The sequence below is a fragment of the Tupaia chinensis genome, unplaced genomic scaffold (genome assembly GCF_000334495.1).
Source record: "Tupaia chinensis unplaced genomic scaffold, TupChi_1.0 Scaffold139871_1, whole genome shotgun sequence".
Lineage (NCBI taxonomy): Eukaryota > Metazoa > Chordata > Mammalia > Scandentia > Tupaiidae > Tupaia > Tupaia belangeri.
In genome coordinates, this window is record NW_006199750.1 from 1,287,332 (window position 1) to 1,307,554 (window position 20,223).

Below are 20,223 nucleotides of genomic sequence, written 5' to 3' on the forward strand. Positions count from 1 at the left end.
ATTTATTTTTGACAGATTTTTGCTATAGGGTGTGTGTGGTAGCTGGCTGGGGACACACAAAGAGACAGACAGAAAGCAAGAAATCACCCCCCTCCAGGAGGATGGCCACACTGCAATCCCTTCTCCCCATTCTCCTCTTGGGATCTTGGGCATGCACGCATTACATGTCCAGCTTGAGTTTTAAGCCACCAGGTCCGGGACTTAAACTATGGTCAACTATGTGGGAGTCCAGGGACATAACCATTACGCCATCTGCTGGTTTCAATGTTTTTGTGTGGGAGATAGGGTCTCATTGACTGCCTGGGCTGGTTACAGACTCACAGTCCTCCTGCCTTAGTCTTTCTGGTAGCTGGAATTACAGGTACCCATCACTGTGCCCAGTCTTACTCTGAGTAACATTCAAGAAAACTAAAGTCCATGGGGAAAAAGAAAGTGAAATGCTTTCTCCTATTCTCTCACTGAACAGAATCAACACAGAAAAATTCTGTGAACAAACACATGGGATTCCCCCCCCCCCCACACACACACACACACACTAGCATGGATGCCACCTGGGTGTCCAGTTCAGTCCTGACACCTTCTATCTGAAGATAATGTCACATCCCACCTCTTCAGATACCAACCCCAAACCCCGGATTGTTTTCCCTGTGCTGCCTCTGGTTGATAGGCTGTGACTCGGGGTTTCCAGGACTCCCTCCTCGGCTTTGATTCATTGTTAGAAGGGCACACAGGAGTCAGGGTAGCACATTGGCCAGTTTATTACAAAGGATACAGATAAAGGCGTGCATAGGCAAGGTGTGTGGGAAGGATCTCATGACTTCCATGCCTTCTCTGGGTGTACCACTCTCCTGGAACCTCCATGTGCTCAGCGATCCAGAAGCTCCCTAACCCCATCCTTTGGGAGTCTTTTGGAGGCGTCATGACAGGCGTGGTCAATGAAATCCTTGGCTATCAACTCAACCCCAGCAGATCTCTCCTCCCCACAGGTTGGGGGATAGGACTGAAAGTCCCAACCCCAGAAGTCTGCCTTGGTCTGTCTATAGACCAGCCCTCACCCTCGAGCCGCCCCGGGCTACCAGCCATCAGTAAGCTCATAAGGACAGCACTTTGAGATTCCACACACTTCGGGAGTTTTGTGTCAGGAACCTGGGCCAAGGCCAAATCCATGTTTTACAATAGTACAGCAAGTAAAAATCATTCGTGTTGCTTCACATCTTTTCCAGTTTCAGTTGTTTCATCTTTTGTTAAAGTAAAAAGCAAGTGATTCTTAAAGCTGATGATGGTTAACCCAAGACAAACCCAGAATAAACTTCCCAGTGAGGCACATGCAAAGGTCATATATGTTGCTCTTCCAGGCCAGGGTTGGACACGGTTGCCAGGTGGGGCCTCTTAGTTCCTGCTTCCCTTCGGTCTTGGCCACTTTCCCGTTTTTGTTGCCCATTGTAACCTGGGCTCCCGTCTTCCCTCCTGGCCCATCTTATTCAATTCTAAACCCTAGATTGGCCTCTGCTGTTGCAGCGTCCAGGCCACTGGATGCTGGCTAGGAGCAGTTGAGATCACAGCTTCAGGACTGGACAGCAGCCATTTCAGGGAAATACATTCATATTCTGTGCACACACCCCCACTCCTTCACTCAGGTACACTCACACAGGACTGTCATGTTCATGGAGTGAAGAGACATGGAATTTTTAAAAAGAATTATTTATTTATTTAATTCCATCTGTTGTTGTTATTATTATTTTTAAATTTGACCAGAAAGAGAAAAGGAAAGTGAGAAAGCAAGTCACCAGACCTGGCACTAGAACTGTGGTCGGCACCTGCTGGCTCTGATACATGGAATTTTTAAAAAACATAACATTGCGTTGCTGCTGAAACATTAGGCAATACCGTTCCTTTTATGCTATCTAAATTATCATAGTGACCCCAGCGTTTAGTAAGTGTGCAAGGATTACTCACTGCTGCTGCAGAGTTAGGTAAGTCATCTGTTAACTAAGAGGAGTGTTGATTATGGCTCGAGACTGAGGCTGAGGGGCCAGCAGGTAGTGTGGTAGTCAGGGTTCTGGACTTCCACATGGCTGACCACAGTTCAAGCCCTGGACCTGGTGGCTTGCTTTCCTACTTTCCCTTTTTCTCTGCCTGTCTCTGATGGGTGCACATGCCCTATAGCAAATTTTAATAATAATAAAATTAAATAATTATTTAAAAGTTAAAAAAAAGACTGAAGATGAGATTATACATAAGATAGAGTAGTAGTCTTTCCGAGGACTTCCTGTCCTCTCGTCCAACAGGGCTCGAGGCTTGGGGCTTTGCAAACAGCTATGAGACCTCCTCGGGGTTTTCTTTTGCTCATCTGTAAAATAAGGATATATATTTTTTAATTTCCCCCCAAAAGCTAGGATTATAGTTTGTTCTTCTTTCTTTTTCTTTTCTTTTCTTTCTTTCTTTTTTAAAATTTGCTGAAGGGCACATGTGCCCACCACAGAGAGAGAGAGAACAAGAACAAACCCTTTCAGGGGAGATGATCATGCTGCAATCTCTTCTCTTCCATTCTTCTCTCAGGATTGTGGGCATGCATGCACACATGCCCGGCACGTCTCAGAAGCCACCAGGTCCGGTACGTGAACGTCACAGTTGGCTATGTGGAGTCAAGCTGCTTGAGTCACCATGCCACCTGCCTGGCTCAGGATTATAATTCTTTTTTTTTTTTAAGTTGTCAGGAAAAAAAAATGTATTTTAAAAGCTAGGGGGGTCTATTTTTCTTCCTCTCGCTTTAACACTGATACGATCACTGAGTTTGACTTTAAACATTAGTAGCCAAATGAGGCTCTGCCACACCGATCCAGCTTTCAGGCCACCACGCCAAACACCTCAAAGCACGACTTTTCCTCCTGGGTCATGCCGTGCGGAAATCTCATCTCGTTACAGTTCTCAACAACGCATGTGTATCTTGTCTTTGGAGTGAAAACCCGCCTTTCAAACGCGGCAACTCAGTCAAGTTACTGTACTGCACCAAATACCCTAATTTTGATGTCATTGTAAAGCGCCAGTCAGCGCATCTGTCCACGTTGGCGATATTTTTCTATTCAGCCACATTACGCATGGAGAATTACAGATAATTGCCGTGTGTTAGTGCTCTGCTTTCCCCAGCCCCTTCATCCAAAATAGCTTATTAAGATCAATTAAGAGGGCACGCCTGACAGTGGAGGTCTGGTTTTCACGGGCAGGAACTCTTTACCTCTATTTATCCTAGTTAGATGCTCTAACGGCCTTGGGGATGGATAATCTTTTTCCAAAGAATCAGAGAATTGAAAAAGCGAGCAGACCCAGCCAGGATGCCATGCGGGCTGGCATCTCTGTCTGCCAGGACCCAGCTTTGGCGTCGATGGCGTCTGACTCCCTGGGTTTTATTCACTAGGGAATGAAGCAAGGGAAGTCCAAGGGAAGCGGAATTGGATGTGCTATCACACCTTTCCTCCCCTTGTGCCCATTTCTGGGGACTATTTTTATATTTTGTTTGGGACGTGGAAAGAACTGAAAATGAAAATACAGTGTGTGATATTTCATCTCTGATTCCAGCTTAGTCGTGTCTCTTTCGTTTGTTCGTTGAAAAAAGTATGAGAAATACAGAAGCAGCCCTCCTCTCTCCAGAAAGGACTTGGAGTTTTCTTTTCTACCTTTTTTTTTTTTTTTTTAAAAAGAGGGTTTTTGCCATAGGACATGTGTGCTTGCTGGAGAGAGAGAGAGATAGAGACAGTGAGAGGGTAAGTGAGGAATTACCGCCAAGGGTATGGCCATGCCACAGTCCCTTCCCCTCCACTCTCCTCCTGGGATCTTGAATACACAGACACCTGTGCCCAGCATGATTTTCAAGTCACCAGGTCCAGGACTCAAACCATAGTTGGTCATGTGAGAGTCCAGTGACATAACCCCCAGAGTTTTCTTAATAATACCCTTGCAAGGAAGACAACTCTGCCAGGCCCAGGAGACAGAAAAGATTGTATTCTTTTTGAGATGCTGGAGCAAAGCCAGTAGAGGAAGCAAAGGTTTCTTCAAATAGTGAATCATTTTTTGCATAAATTATTGGAAGTATAAAAAAATAATTACCAAGTATTAGGTTGTCAGAAAAGTCATGATGTATGTTTCTGTTTTTCTATGCAAAAAAAAAAATGCATCAACTCTTCCAACCGGTGCTTAGGTGCTTTAAACCTAACACTGAAAGATAAGTAGAACAACTGAAAGTTAGTGGTACCTCAATCATGATGTGCTGATTAAAGAAAAAATGGAATGATCCCTGACGCTTGTTAAAGATGGCAAGGTGGGCTTCATTCAGAAGGGGGGGTGTGTGTGGCCACAGGAGACCACTCACTACAAGGGGAGCTTGCAGTGAGAGAGGGAGGCGGGGCTCAGCTCCGACTCCATCGAGAGCCAGTGGAGGTTTACAACCAAGGAGCAGGCCGGGATCAGGGGCTAGAAGATTACCGAGAACAAACCTCCAGGGTCAGGGGTTTCCTTACACTGACTGGATAGGATGATTGCTAAAGGCCGGCCTGGGGGAGAGATGTCAATGTCAGATACTCTGGCTAGAGCGGTTTCCAAAACGGAGCAGGATTCTTGCTCAGACTGGATTCTTTAAGGATAGGAAGGGAAACCCAAGGTTGGGCCTAATCAGATGGAGAATTCAGAAGAGCCCTACTAAGAGGCTGATCAAAAAAGAGAGTTTTTGTGAGTAGTTGCCTAAAATCGTAGACTCTAGGAGCTGGAAGGTAGGAGATCTCAGACCTTTTCATTTAGCCTCCGTGTTACAGATGGAGACATGGAGATTCAGAGATTTGCTCAAGGTCTTAATGGCTAGTTGGAGTCTCTGAGCATTTCAGGGTCTCAGTGTCTAAATTCTGTCGTCCTGACTGGCCCCCATCACAGTGGGCCTGCTTTGGCAGTTCCATCAGGCACCCCAGGAGGAAGCTTGTATAATAGAGAAAAGCTTTGTCGTGGAAGTCTCTTAGGAGGTGAGCAGGGGGATGGCTAGGGAAGACCTGCCATGCTCTGCACAAGAAGGGGTTGAGAAACTGGGAGAGGAACAGGGAGGTGAGCTTTGGAAAGTGAAAGAAGAAATCCTGGGGTGAAGGAGAGGCTGGAAGACAAAAGGTGGAAAGAGAGAAGAACACTTGTTAGCTGCGCTTCCTGGGAGACTTGTGGGAAGGACCGGCTGCTGGGCATCTAACAGGAACTCTGAAAATGAGCTCATTTATACTGTGCGCCTGGATTTCTACCGATCCTGCGAAGCTTCAGTGAAATGGCAGAGTTCACAGTTGGTTAGGGTTACTGGTTGTCTTTGGAAGCCAGCGGTGGAGCTGCGTGTTGCTAAGACTGGCATAGCTGGAAACAGTGTGGTCCGGACCAGTAAGGGCCTGGGTTTCCTGGGTATGATCACGCATGGCAGCCCTGAGATGGAATCCATGTTGTGGGTATGGCGGCATAGCCGGCATTTGAAAGCAGAGTCCATGCCCCAAGGACACCCTGAGAAAGCAAGGCCAGTCTATTAAACAGGTGGCTGCAAACAACACAGTCATACCCACAATTTGTCAAATGAGTTCCTAAAGTCTAGGGAAATTGGGAGAGGAACAAGGAGGCGAGCTTTGGAAAGTGAGAGAAGAAATCCTGGGGTGAAGGGAAGACTGGAGGATGTGTGCCTAAAATCCTGAGAAGAGGGGACCAGCAGTTAGCATAATGGCCATGTCGCTGGACTCCCATGCAGTCGACCGCGGTTCGAGTCCCGGACCTGGTGGCTTAAACTTACGCCAGGCACGTGTGTGTACATGCCCAAGACCCCGAGAGGAGAATGGAGGTGAGGGGATGTTTCTCGCTTTCTGTCTCTGTCTCTCTCTCTCTCTTTCTGGTGAGCACATGTGCCCTATAGCAAAAACCTCTCAAAAAAAAAAAAAAAATCCCGAGAGGAGAATAGAGGAGAAGGAATTGTGGTGTGGCTATCCCTCATGGAGACAGATTTCTGTCTCTCTGGCAAGTGCACATGCCCTATAGCAAAAATCTCTCTTAAAAAAAAAAAAAATTCATTTTCCCACATCATTCTTGTAGGTCAGGGATTCAGGAGCAGCTTGGCTGGCTTCCGATCTGAAGTTCCAATTGAGATGTCTACCAGGGATATGGGGCTCTTGAAGGCTTGACCAGGAGTGGAGGATTCCCTTCCAAGGTGACTCATTCAGTTGGCAAGTCTGTGCTGGCTGTCGGCAGGAGGCCTCAGCTCCTCACCATGTGGCCGTCTCCAGAAGCTGGCTTGAGTCTCCTCAGACCACAGCAGCTGACTTTCCCAGAACCAAGCGATTGGACCGAGAGAAAGAGAGTGTCAGGCAGAGAGCTCTCCTCTGTGACCTAGGCTGAGAAGCCAGACCCTGCTGTGTCCTTGTATCTTCATGGTCACACGTGTGAACCCAGTTCAGTGTGGGAAGAGAGTATGTGGCAGTCAGGAGGTGTGAGGCTCATGGGACCACTCCGTGTCCACCACACCAGCCTCCTCTCCACATTGATCGTTTTATTACACACCCAGGCTGTCTCCCTCAGGCTGCCCTTTCTCCCTCCTCCTTTCCTCTCAACTCTCTGTCCGTTCTTGTTTTTGAGGGCCACCAAAGTCTCTCTCCCCATCAGTTTTATAGTCTCTCTCTCCTTCCCATCCTTTCACTTGCACACTCCCCGCACATCCTTTTATTTTTCCCTCTTCAAATGCTAGACTCTCATAACCCCCGAATCGTTCTCTTCGTTAATCTCCATCTTCCCGATTCTCTATTTTCTCCTTGACCTTGGGCTAGGAGCTGTTTCCTCTGCCCATGCTCCTTGGAGTCCCTTCAATCCAGCTGATAACTTTCCCGGCAGGAATATTTACTCTGCTTAAATGGCGGCATTTTTGTTGGGACAGATAGGCTATAAAGAGTACTAAATGTGTCATCAGCTGCCAAACGGATGAAGAAAGCATTTCCCTGAACTTTCATTCATCATCCGGGTCCGGCTCGAAGACTTTTAAGGCAGTGGGAACCTCAGGCTCCAGCGTCACGCACACATGTGTGGACGCCGAAGCATACAGCGACGCCCGTTTTGATGCTGAAGCGTATGCCTGGAGGCCGTCTGCTCTGAGCATTCTTGTTGGTTGAAAGAAGGAAGGAAAAAAGTGCATTTGGAACATTAGCCAACATCTTGAGATTATAAACTGTCTGATGTGCTGATACTTTATCTGATGGTGTCTCCTGGGTCTGCTGGTGGTGAAAGATTGCCCAGATTTGTGGAGTGTGATGAAAGTCCTGGTCGTACCTCATCCTGATTGGCAGAGCTAAAATGTAACTCTTTGACCTTCTGAACTTGAAAACTTTTTTCCGAAGCTGTGAAATGTAATTCCACGGTAGCTGCTGACCTTAGACGTCTTTTGCTGTTCCCTAGAGCTTTGGCTTTTCTTTCGTATTTAAAACCAGTTAATAATCCTCAGTGCTAAGAGACTGACCACTTTTTTGTTCTTTTCATTACCCCAGAAAGGTTGGGTGGTGACTTCATCTTGGAATGTAATTGATTTCGTTGGAAGGCTTCAGTGCCCTAACGAAACTAGTCCTAACACTGAATTGCAGGCTCTGGTCCAGGACAGGGATTTGCGCATTGTAGTTGCTCAGTAAATTTAATGCATTTGGGGGTAAATGGCTCTTTTGGGCAGAAGCTCATTTTTATGGAGATAGAAGGAAGGTTTGGCAAACAAATCAGGGTATAAATTGGAACAGTTGTGGGAATAGCAGATGGCATGATGGTTATTTATGTCAGTGGACTCCCACATAATCGACTTAGGTTTGAGTCCCAGACCCAGTGGCTTAAAACTCGCACAGGGCATGAATGGAGGAGACAGGATTGCAGCATGGCCATCCCCCCGGGAGGGGAAGGGTAATTTCTTGCTCTCTGTCTTTCTCTGTCTCTCTAGCGAAAATCTCTCTAAAAAATAAAAAACAGTAAAAAACTAAAAAATTAGAACAATTGTAAGACGTATTTTTGGATATAAGCAACACATATATGTAAATATTTTTTAGCATTTTTTTGCCTTAGGGTGAGTGCACTCACTGGAGAGAGAGACAGAGACAGTGAGAGGGAAAGTAAGAAACCACCCCCCCCGGGGACATGACCACACCATAAACCCTTCTCCATTTGTCTCCTGGGATCTTGGGTATGCATGCACATGCACTTAGTGTGAGTTTCAAGCCACCAGGTCTGGGACTTGAACCATGGTCGACCACGTGGTCGTCCAGCGATGTAACCACTACATCATTTGCTGGCCCTACTTAGGTTGATATGAAACACCTGCTATTTATGAAAGTGGGTCATTAGAAATTCATCTTGTTAGTACCTAGAGGTAAGAGGTGGAGATGAAACTTAGAGGTTGTTGTGGTTGAGTGTGGTAGCTGCCCTCACTGGGACTGAATAGGCAGACACATCACCCACCACCCTCGTACTCTAGAAATTGGTGACACCACACAATAAAAGCATCCAGGCATTGTTAGCACATAGGCATGGCTACACCACCTGTCTGTCACTCAAAAGCCAATAAACCGACACGTATGTGCAAGGTTTACTCAGAGGAATGCGAAGAGGAGCTGCATGGGCTTTGGCAGGCCACGTACTCAGTGGAGGTGGTGGCGACAGGGGAGCAGCAGATACAAGCTGGCAGGTCCACTCAGCCCCTTGTTAGACCGCTAAGCTGGGTGGCTTAAACCTCCCACTGGCAGCCACATTCCTGTAGTGTCCGTCTGCCAGATGCAGTCACATCATGGTGTGCTATGGGGTGCATGCTTCCTGTTCCCAGCCCCAGCTGCTGACTCAGGTGGGTTGTTTTCGTTTCTCACTACTGGAGTCGTGATTGGAAATCCAATATAAAAGTGATCAAGCTTTGAGGGACCAGCAGTTAGTGTAATGGCTATGTCGCTGGACTCCCATGTAGTTGACTGTGGTTTGCGTCCTGGACCCAGTGGCTTAAAACTCACGCCGGGTGCATGTGCGTGCATGCCCAAGATCCCGAGGAGAATGGAGGAGAAGGGATTACGGTGTGGCCATCCCCCCTGGGGGGTGATTTCTCATTTTCTGTCTGTCTCTCTCTCTCTCTGTCTGGTGAGCGCACACGCCCTATAGCAAAAACCTCTTCAAAAAGAAAAAAAAAGATCAAGCTTTGTTTTTAAATGCATTCCTAATTCAGCATTTGTAACAATTTATACTGACTTTACTCCTAGGTAAAAAAAGAACTGATGTTTCTAGTGTTTAAAACAACAACTCCAGAACCCTAGTGGGCATGCTCTTATGATCCTGCCAGCTGGGGCGGGGTGGATTGTGGCATGAGGACCCTGGTGGGGGTGCCTATCTCTCTTTCTCTGTCTCTCGCTGTGTGTCTCACAGAAGAAGGAGATAAGTCAACTTTTTAAAAACCTACAGAAATAACAGTGAAGCAAATCTATGTACAAGTACTATCTGGTATACTCATTTGAAAAAGCTTTAGTATACTTCAGAAGTCATCTAGTTGAAGAAAATGTTTTCTTAAACTTGTCATGTGCAGAAAGGTTATGAATTCATCAACGCATATGTCATGGTCAAATCACAGGAATGTCATTATAGTTATGTCGTCTGAAAACATGTTCCATGTTTACCACATACATTGTCTTGGTCAGTAAGTCTAGAATTCACTGACATCCCTAACTAGTTGAATAGCTTTGTCCCATCTCGTGAACTTAGACGATAGCACAGTGTGAGGAGAAAACAAAGCTCCCGGTGAGCCAGCCAGGTGGTGTGGAGGTCAGTGAGGCCCAGTCCCACATGGCTGACTGCTCCGGGCGAGTCTTGGACCTGGTGGCTTGGGCGTGTGTGCGCATGCCCAAAACTCCTGAGAGAAGGATGGAGGAGAAGGGACTGTGGTGCAGTCATCCCCTCAGGGGGTACTATCTCACTTTCCCTCTCCTTTTTCTCTCTCTGTCTGTCTCCCCAGTGAGTGCATGCACCCTATACAAAAACTAAAAAACAAACACTGCTGAGCTCTTGAGTCCGACGTGTATTGAGTCTGACTCCACAAGCGCTGATCTCGTCACAGGTCCGTGAAGATACTCAGACTATCTTTTTTTTTTTTGGAGAGGTTTTTGCTATAGGACGTGTGCTCTCGCCAGAAAGACAGAAAGCAAGAAATCCCCCCCCCCCCCCAGGAGGGATGGCCACGCCGCAATCCCTTCTCCTCCATTCTCCTCTCGGGATCTTGGGCACACAAGCACATGCGCCCGGCATGAGTTTACGCTACTGGGTCTGGGACTCACACCACGGTCAGCTACATGGGAGTTCAGTGACATGGCCATTATTCTAACTGCTGGTTCCCCAAGACTATCTTACTGAGTCAATGTAAAGTGCTCATTTTAGAACTTGGCACAAATTAGGCATTCGATTAACTGGATGGGTTTCTTCTTTCCTTTGCTTACAAAAGGAAGGCTATCCCAGGCTGTAGGTGGCTTGCACTGGTCAGATGGCAGGAGTGATGGCAAACTGAACCCAATTGGGACGGCCAAGTAACTCATGGCAGTGGCTCCAGAAACTTCCTCTACAAACCTCCTCCACCTTGCTGCACCCCGAGTCGTCTATGGAGCTTTAAACAATGCTGACTCCTGGGCTCTACCTCAAGCCTGCTGTCATTAGTCTTGGGTGCAGTCTTCAGGGAGAGTCTGCCGTGCAGCCAAGGACAGAACTACGGCTTTATAGACACCACCCTGAGGGCTGTTCTGTTCTAGCATTTTAAAGTGTAAAAATGATACTGGAGAAAAAGCTTTCCTAGGAAAGTTCTTACAGACTAGGAGTGGGCCTGCTGGCCAAATTCAGCCTGTTGCCTGTTTTTCTAAGTAAACTTTTACAGGAACTCGGCTATGCTCATTTATTGCATGCATTGGGTCTATGGCAGCTGGAACAGCAAAAGACGATGAGACCCACGACACCGGAAATATTTTCTGGCCCTTTATAGAGAGTATGTCTAAGCCTTCCTGTGGACCAGCTGAATTATGCTGGCAATTTGCAAAATGCATTCAGATCAACTCATCACACATATGTAACTTCTAGGTTCTATTCAAGTGCTACCTTTTAGGAAAAAAATCAGAATGAAACAGGGCCCAGTAGTATATCCAGAAGCCAATAGTAACGTGTCACCATGCACTAAGTAACCATTCATGCTCCTCTTTTTTATCTTGGAGATGACTTGCCTATTTCTGAACAAGACTGCACAGTTTTAGTGTAGCATTTAACATTTCTCTTTACATTTTAAGTTTTGCAGACATGACAGTAGTCTGCGTGTCAATGAGACTTAACCTAGGACACTCTGACGTAACTTCCTGCCTGAAAACAGGAAAACAGAGTGGCACTTCGCATTGCCAAGTGCACGCAGCCAGCTACGAGTGACTTTTTAAATGACTAGCAGTTGAGAACATGATCTTGTTTTCTGCTCTGTTCCCAAGGCCTTGTTTTTTTTGTTTTTTTGTTTGTTTGTTTGTTTGTTTGTTTTTAATACTAAAAAGCAGAAGAGAATTTTCCCCCCCAGATGGCATGTGTACTTGCCTGAGAGAGAAAGACACGAGAAAAGGAGAGGAGAAAGTGGCCTCCCAGTGGGGCAGGGGGCAGGGTCATGAGGCAACCCCGTCTTGGCTTCTCTGTTCTGTTGGGACTTGGGACATGTACACACACTTGCTGGGCATGTTGTTCTAGCCCGTGGGACCAGGTTTCAGACTGCATGGTCGGCCATGTGGGATCTGGCTCCCTTAACCACTGGGCCATGGGGCTGGCCCAGAAAGGGATACCTGGGCATTTGCCTTCCTCGCTTACTCATGGAAACAGTATTTCTCTGTTGCCAGAGGAGTCAGTGGGCAGTGCAGTGACTGCAGGTCACAGAGAACATGGCCGGTAATATTGTCTTTTCTGTCACCGTCCCTTCTTGACCAACCTGGACCTCATTGGGAAACAGACATTCCCCCTGCTCCTGAACATAATCCCATCTTTCCGAACCAGTTGGTAATTACGACAGTGTCTAGAAGAGCCCAGATGCTGCCACGAGGGTCTCACTGACATACATCTAAGCCCTTTGCTTTGAGCCATCTCACATCATGGGAGCATGAGTGCTCATTAACATTTTAAGAGATATTCATGAAAATTGTTGGGACCAGCACATAGCACAGTGGTCACAATGCTGGACTCCCACATGGCTGACTGCAGTTCGCGTCTCAGACCTAGTGACTTGAAAATGACCTGGGCAAATGTACCCATGTGCCCAAAATCCCAGGAAGAGAATGGAGGAGGAAGGATTGGGGCATGGCCATTCACCATGGGATGGGGGATGTCTCTGTCTCTCTCTACAGATGCATCACCCTATGGCAAAAAACCTTTTTGCTAATTTGGGTGCTAATTCAATTTTACTTCAGTTAAAATAATAATAATTCTCTAACAAGGGTGAGGGCACCACGTAGATGTTGCAAGGGAAACTGGAGAATGTTGTGAAGTCCTAGCTCTCTCCCTGCATCTTCCTTGTTCCTTGTGTGTCTCTAGGGCCCTGGAAATGCCTTGCCTGGAAGTTCACAGTAGCCTCTCCCTGCTCCCAGAGATCCCAGTGCACACCCAGCTTTTCTTGTTTCTCTGGAGAGCCCGGCTTCATTACTGGGAAGTGCAATGAGCCTGATGGCCCACCGAGGAAAGGAGTCAGCTGTGCACGCCCAGATTCACCCCTTAGCGAGATGGCTCGCCTGCCATTTGTAACCTTTAGTGTGGATCCTACACTGAAGGGCACACAGGCCTCCTTGTAAGACCGTGAACTTCTGGGCAGTCTTGTGTCTCGTCATCTCTGCATCCTTTAATGCACCACAAGCTGTTGCTATGTTACTAAAGAGCGAGGCCAGAGAAGGGCAATCCTGTCCGCGCCTTGGTCTCTGTCCAGCTCTGCCGTAACACAATGACCCTCTTTATTGTTTTCATGCTTTCCTTCACAAAAGCTTTATTTTCACATAAAGGAACACCTATTTGGATAAGGAATAGGCTAAGTCACCCCCGTTAACTAATGGAGTCCTCACACCCTCATGCTTGCTCTCTCTTTTTATGAATATGTAATGCTTGAGACGTAACCTTCTTTAAACAAATGCATCAGTTTGAGCATTTGGAAAATGTCCTTGCGGCCATGGTGTGCTGAGAGCCGTGTTTCCTGGCAGTGTAGTGAAGCCTTTGTTGGGTGCACATGAAAGTCGCTTTCATCTGGCCCTGTGCCCACCCCCTCCCCGGGAGGCTCTGCTCTGGCTTAGTCCAGGGAACCGGCATCCACCACCTGTCCTGTTTCCTGCACTCTGCCTGCTTGTGTTACCCTGAATCCCAGCATAAACCCGGTTCATCATGGCCAGCTATGTGGGGAATCAGAACAGGGTGGGGTGGGGATTGGTGAGAGTAAACATGGCAGTGTTACAGTGACTCATAGGAACTCAGTCAATAAACAGTCTAGGGAGTCAGCCGTCCGTGGAAACAGGAGATAAAAATGCCTGTGTTTCAGCCTTTGGAGCCCGCCTGCCTGCCTGCCTTCCTAGAGAGTCCTTGGACCAGGCAGGACATACCAGTCTGAAGTAAACACGTACACTCAGATCAGCTCTAGAAAGGGATGTGTTCAGTAGCCGCCACTTCCAGGACAGCTGAGCAGGACGTAGGTGAGTCTCAGACCTTGGCAGTGGGAGTGAGGCCTGAGGCTGCCCGTGCTGGGCGAGGTGAGGATTTCTGCCCAGAGTCTGTGCCTGGCTCAGGGGGCTGTGACCTCAGTTTGTGAGCTGCCTTGCTCTGGGCTGTGAGATTTCGACTTGCAGCCAAACTGGTCACTGTGCGGGTGTTCACAAGCATCGGCAAGCCACCTCCCCCATTGCTTTATTCTGGGAGCAAGCAGGGATCTTTTTGTTTCTCTCTCCCTCTCTCTCTTTTTTTTTTTGAGAGGTTTTTGCTATAGGGAGTGGATACTCACCAGGAGGACAGAGAGAGAGACAGAGAGATAGAAAGCGAGAAATCACCCCCCAAGTGGGGATGGCCACACCGCAATCCCTTCTCCTCCATTCTCCTCTCAGGATCTTGGGCACGCACGCACACGTGCCCGGCGTGAGTTTAAGCCACTGGGTCCAGGACTTGAACCGCGATCGGCTACATAGGAGTTCAGCGACATAGCTATTATGCTAACTACTGGTCCCTTTCTGTTTCCCTCTTGAGATACAACTTTCCAGAAAAATTGCTTTCTTCTCATCTTTATTCTAGTAAGAATTGAGTAACTTAATTTGATTTTCTATATTTATTTTTTCAGAGAGATTTCTGCTGTAGGGCACATGTGCTCACTGGAGAAACAGAGAGGCAGAAAGCAAGACATCACCCACAGGGGGATGGCCACACTGCAATCCCTTCTCCTCCATTCTCCTCTCAGGATCTTGTGCACGTGTGCCCAGCATTAAGTTTTAAGCTACTGGGTCTGGGATTTGAGCCATGGTTGACTGTGTGGGAGTTCAGTCATGTAACCATTACCCCATCTGCTGGTCCTTAATTTGGATTTATTTCCTTGAGCAGTAATTTTTGGTCTAGGAATGGTTGATTAGAGGAGGAACAGATCTGGAATACATTACTCAGCAAAAGGTCTCTTAGAGCCCTCTTGTACTCAGCAGTTCAGAAACCCTTCCTGCTCACTCGCTTCAGGATTTGTGCTAGATGTTGAAAGGAGAGGCAGTCATGAATGTTAGTGTGTGTCAGGGATTGTGCTAAGTGATTATGCAACTGTGAGCTAACTTTTATTCTCTAGCAAATCTCTAGCTGAGTACTGCTACTATGTCCATTTTCCAAATCAGAACATTAAGACTTGAAAAGTTTAAGTCCTTTTCGTTTTAAAAAGGAAACTATTTGAGTCGATATAAATACAAAATGCCTAAGAAAACGTTTTGGGTGGCATGGAGGTTAAGGTAGCTGGATCCCACGTGGCTGATGGGCAATTGGAGTCCTGGACCTGGCAGTTTGAAAATCACACCAGGTATGTGTGCCTCCATGCCCATAGTCCCCGAAAGGAGAATGGAGGAGAAGGGATTGCAGCAGGTCATTCCCTGGGGGAAAATTTTTACTACCTTCCCTCAGCCCCCTGCCTCATCTCTCTTCTGCAAACACACACACCCTTTAGCAAACAAACCAAAAAAGTGATGGGAAACACACTGGACAGTTAGGGGACAGATGGTGGCCTGAATTCCATGCTGGAGAGCCAAAGATTTGAAGTTACCCTGTTGCTCATCAAGACCTACTGGGTCTTTTGGGTCCTGGGAGTAATAGCGCAACTATCCTTAGGAAGAGTTTCTCTGGCCTTAACATGTGGGAAGCGAGGGACTGCACCAGGGTGGGAGATGGGAGGAGAGACCAGAATAGGGAATGTGGTTTTCTCTTAGGCTTCCCCTTAAGTTCTCTTTCAGGGCCTTGGTTTTAAATATTCTAGCTTTTTTTTTTTTTGTAGGGCGCGTGCGCTCGCCAGACAGACAGAGAGAGACATAGAGACAGAAAGCGAGAAATCACCCCCCAGGGGGGATGGTCATGCCGCAATCCCTTCTCCTCCATTCTCCTCTCGGGATCTTGGGCACGCACGCACATGTGCCCGGCGTGAGTTTTAAGCCACCGGGTCCGGGACACGAACCGCGGTCGACTACGTGGGAGTCCAGCGACATAGCCATTACTCTAACTGCTGGTTCCCTAAATATTCTAGCTTTAAAACAGTCTAGTATAGAGTGCTACTGATTGTAGAGTTAATTTTAATTTCTTTTTTTTTAAAGAATTGTTTATTTAATTTTATTTATCAATATTATTATTTTTAAATTTTACTACAGGACACACATGCTTGAGACAAAGAGAGGTGTGTGTGTGGGGGGAGAGAGAGAGACAGAGAGAGAGAAAACCACCAGGGACTCAAACCATGGTTGGTCATGTGGAAGTCTAGCATCTTAACTAGCACACCACCTGCTGCCCCCTACTTGCTTTTAATTTCACTGGCAATAAATAAATGAATGAACAAACAGAACAAAACAAAGTTTTGATTGCCCACCAGTTTTCTTTTGTAGTAAATAAAATGATTGAATTCCTGGGAGCCAAAAGTTTTCCCTGGAATGATTAGAATGATCCATAGCCCTAAGCCTTATTTTGCCACTAGTAAGTCCCTAGTTTAACGGTGATGCCATAAAGTCTCCTTTACGTCATTGAAGTCAAAAGTAACAATTTCTTTAAAGAAGTAACATAACGTCCATTCTCCAAATATCGAATCTGAATTGAAAATACTGTATCTGAGGAGGAAATGCATGGTATCGTGTGTAGGGAGAGAGGTAAGATGAGGGAAAGTGAGTGCTTCCTCTCTCTGCATTGTTATAGTTTCACCTTGTGTAAGCACTTTCCATTGTGGAGGGATTAGCTGGCTGAGGACTTCTGGATTTATCCTGATGAATAATGGCCGCTTTCCTTTTCCAGCAGATTTCTGCTCATGGCAGATCTTCTTCTAACGTCAACGGTGGACCTGAACTCGACCGTTGTATGAGTCCCGAAGGTAGTTCTCACCCTGATCACTGTTTTACATGGGAACTCACCCGCGTGAACTTAGTGGCCACACAAAACCCACTTGTCCTAAATTATGATCTTCCTAAACAGGGATGCGATCATTGTCACTCATTAGCCCATGTAGTTCTGGTAGGTGGCAGGGGTGAGGCTGGGAATCACTTCGAGATACAGAAAGTCTTTTTGCCATTAATGAGTTTCATATTTTCCACGGGGGTTTCTTTTGTGGCCTTCCACCCACCACTCCTAAATGTATTTTCTTTCTCTCAATTAGATGACAGATTTTTTTTTTTTTTTTGTCTGCTATGTGCTGGTCACTGGGACACATTGTGAAAGTGGTGTAGTCTTCACCCTCCCACCTCTGCCACATACACCATTTTGAGAAGGCTTTGAGCCAGGAATGACCCTTAACAAGGCCTCTTATCTGGGTAGAATTTTCTTTACTAGAAAATCTTTAGGGAAAATCCGGAGAGCATGTCTGAGATTAAATCTCCGCCAACATCCTCTACTCTTCTTGAGTGTTGACCAAAGAGTTTGGAAACATTTTTGTTAGACTTCTTTTTTACCCAAGACTAATCATTTATTTCAGTTGGTACTTCAGGTTTTTTTTTTTTTTTAGCTTCATTGACTATGTTGGTCTCTGAGTCCAGCCAACAAAGTCAAAAGAAAATTGGTGATTCAGGTGTTCTATTCAGGAAATGTGCTCGGAGATTTTCTTTAGTTTCCCTGCAGATTTAGAAATGCATGCTTTGCAATTTGTTATTTTATCAGCATGTAGGAATCGTAAAGTGCTGAGGTTTTCCTTAGACTCTGCTTTGTCCTTCTTGCAGGTGTGAATGGGAACAGGTGCTCGGAATCATCCACTCTTCTTGAGAAATACAGGGTCGGGAAGGTCATCGGCGATGGCAATTTCGCAGTCGTCAAAGAGTGTGTGGAGAGGTGAGCGATGGTGAAGGCGGTGCTGTTCTCACCTACTCGAACATTTCTCCCGTGGAATGTATTGTTCCTCATGAATACAAGACCTTTTTGAGAAGTTTCTTTTCCTTCTCTCTGAAAGAGTCTGCCTTTAGAATCAGCTGTTTTGCATTCCTATAGCAGTTTGATGGGACACACGCGCGCACACACACACACACACACACACACACACACTGAAACTTTTGTATGCATTTGGGCTGAGAGATATATAAGCTTTCATCCATGATTCAGAGGGGGATGTGAAGGAATTAAAGTATTAAGGGGCCAGCAGATGGTGTGGTGTTTATGTCACGGGGCTCCTACATGGCTGACTATGGTTTCAGTCCCAGACCTGGTAGCTTGAAAATCACATTGGGCACATGTGTGTGAGTACCTAAGATCCTGGAAGAGAATGAAGGAGAAGGGATTGTAGTATGGCCAGGCCTCCAGGGGCGTGTGATTTCTCACTTTCCCTCTGTCTGTCTGTCTGTCTCTTGGGCAAATGCACGTGCCCCAAGGCAAAAACCTCTAACAATAACAACCAGAAAAGAATAAAAGAATAAAGGTATTAAAACCCAAAAAAAACACTATGACACTTACCTGTGCCAGGCACTCTTCTCAGTCTAATTGTAATTTTAACTCCACAATACTCCTCTCAGTTCGTACTTGATGGAAATTACCGGAAGTTCAGGATACATGAGCTCTGATTCTGTTTAAAGTCAGAATGGTGGCCGGCTGCAGTGGCCCAGTGGCGATGTGAGGCTCCATGGTGTCGAGGTCACATGGGAAGGTGCTGGGTTTGAGTCCAGAGGTCTCCCTGTGCATTGCTGGCACATGTGTCCTTGTGACCCTGGCTGGCTGCAGCGGGGAGCAGCATCACAGCACAGACACCCTACTGAGGATGCCTGCCTCTCCTCCTCTCCCTGTCTCTTTCTCATGGAAGAAATAGACTTAAAAAAAGATGAGAGTCAGTCAACCTTTCACCTATTCCATGCCCTTTTTTTTTTTTTTGAGAGGTTTTTGCTGTAGAGTATGTGTGCTCGTCAGAAAGACAGAGAGACAGAAAGCAAGAAATCACCCCCCGGGGGGATGGCCACACCATAATCCCTTCTCCTCCATTCTACTCTCGGGATCTTGGGCACACACACACACACACCCGACGAGAATTTAAGCCCCCAGGTCCAGGACATGAACCATGGTCGACTACATGGGAGTCCAGCGACATAACCATGGCACTAACTGCTGGTCCCTTTCATGCTTTTTGTAAACCCCATTAAACCAAAGAAGACTCAGCATCTTTGTATGTCTAGGCCACTATCCTATGTGTTCTAAATGGTAATTTTTATTTCCCTGAAAGTTCTGATAACTATTTTTTTAATCTTGTTACCTTTCCATTGAAGCTTTAGTGCTCCTCATATTGGAGTTACAAAGCTAGCTTCCTGTTCTCCAGGCTCTGGGACCCCAGTTACCACCCAAGTAACAGAATATGAGTTCTAAAGATTGTTAGAAATCTGAAGCAGGGTTGGTTTATGTTTTAGGGGAAGCGATGTAGATGGGAAATGTTTTTCTCCCACGCAAGAGATCGTTGGTGGATTCTGTGACCCTGGCGTAAGCTGCCCTAGACAGAACAAAATGTATATTGTAGGGGCCAGCGGGTGGTGTAGTGGTTAAGGTGCTGGACTCCCATGTGTCCGGCCACAGTTCGAGCCCCAGACTTGAAACTCATGCCAGGTGTGTGTGTGTGCATGCCCAAGGTCCCAAGAGGAGAATGGAGGTGAAGGGATTGTGGTGTGGCCATCCCCCCTGGGGAGTGATTTCTCACTTTCTGTGTCTCTGTCTCTCCAGTGAGCATACGTGCCTGATAGCAAAAATCTCTCAAAAAAAGGTATATTGTAAGAGTCCTACGGTCTTCTCACTTTCTCTCTCTCTCCCTCTCATTCTGTCCCTCTCTGGTCAAACTAAAATAATAAAATAAATGTCAACAAAATCATTCTTTTTAAAAAAATCCTACAATCTTCTTTAGTAAACAGAAAACTGGCATGTTCACATTAAACGCTAGAAGCTATTAAAAATGAAATAACAATAGCAGGATTTTAATGTCCAAATACATGACATCTATATAAGTAAAGTCTGGAAGCTTTTCAGTTTTGAATTATGGGCTAATGCAGCTCCTGCATTATTGTAAACGTACATTGATACTAAAAAAAATTTAAGGTTACTTTGACCCACTTTTCTTCGTTTTATTGTCTCTTAAAAGAACTGTTTTGAGATTTAAGTATGGGGAAAGGATTTGTCTGGCTCTAATAAAACAGACTTTAAATATTTTTTAGGTTTTTCCATAGGGCACATGTGTTTGCCAGAGAGAAGAGAGATGGAAATAGTGAGAAGGAAAGTGAGACATCACCCCCTGGGGAATTTCAGTATGAGTGACTTAAAAACATTGTAATTATTAATAGTCATGGAAGGACAGGGCCAGCAGGTGGAATGGTGGTTAAGGCGCTGGATCCCATGTGATCGACTGCACAGTTTGAGTCCTAAACCCAGCAGCTTAAAAACCATGCCAGGTGCATGTGTGTGAATGCCTAAAAATCCCAAGAGGAAAATGGAGGGGAAGGGATTGCAGCGTGTCCCTCTCCTCTGGGAGATGGC

The 20,223-nt window shown here is 46.3% G+C and overlaps 1 protein-coding gene across 1 annotated transcript in view; it reads left to right on the forward strand.

Annotated features, from left to right (window-relative positions):
* Positions 1 to 20,223, forward strand: part of DCLK2 (doublecortin like kinase 2) — a gene marked incomplete in the record, with an annotated part of 212,251 nt that overhangs the window by 149,668 nt on the left and 42,360 nt on the right. Inside the window, 2 exon segments of the mRNA XM_027765892.1 lie at positions 16,537 to 16,612; positions 17,451 to 17,559. Of these exon segments, the coding sequence (XP_027621693.1) occupies positions 16,537 to 16,612; positions 17,451 to 17,559 (185 nt within the window).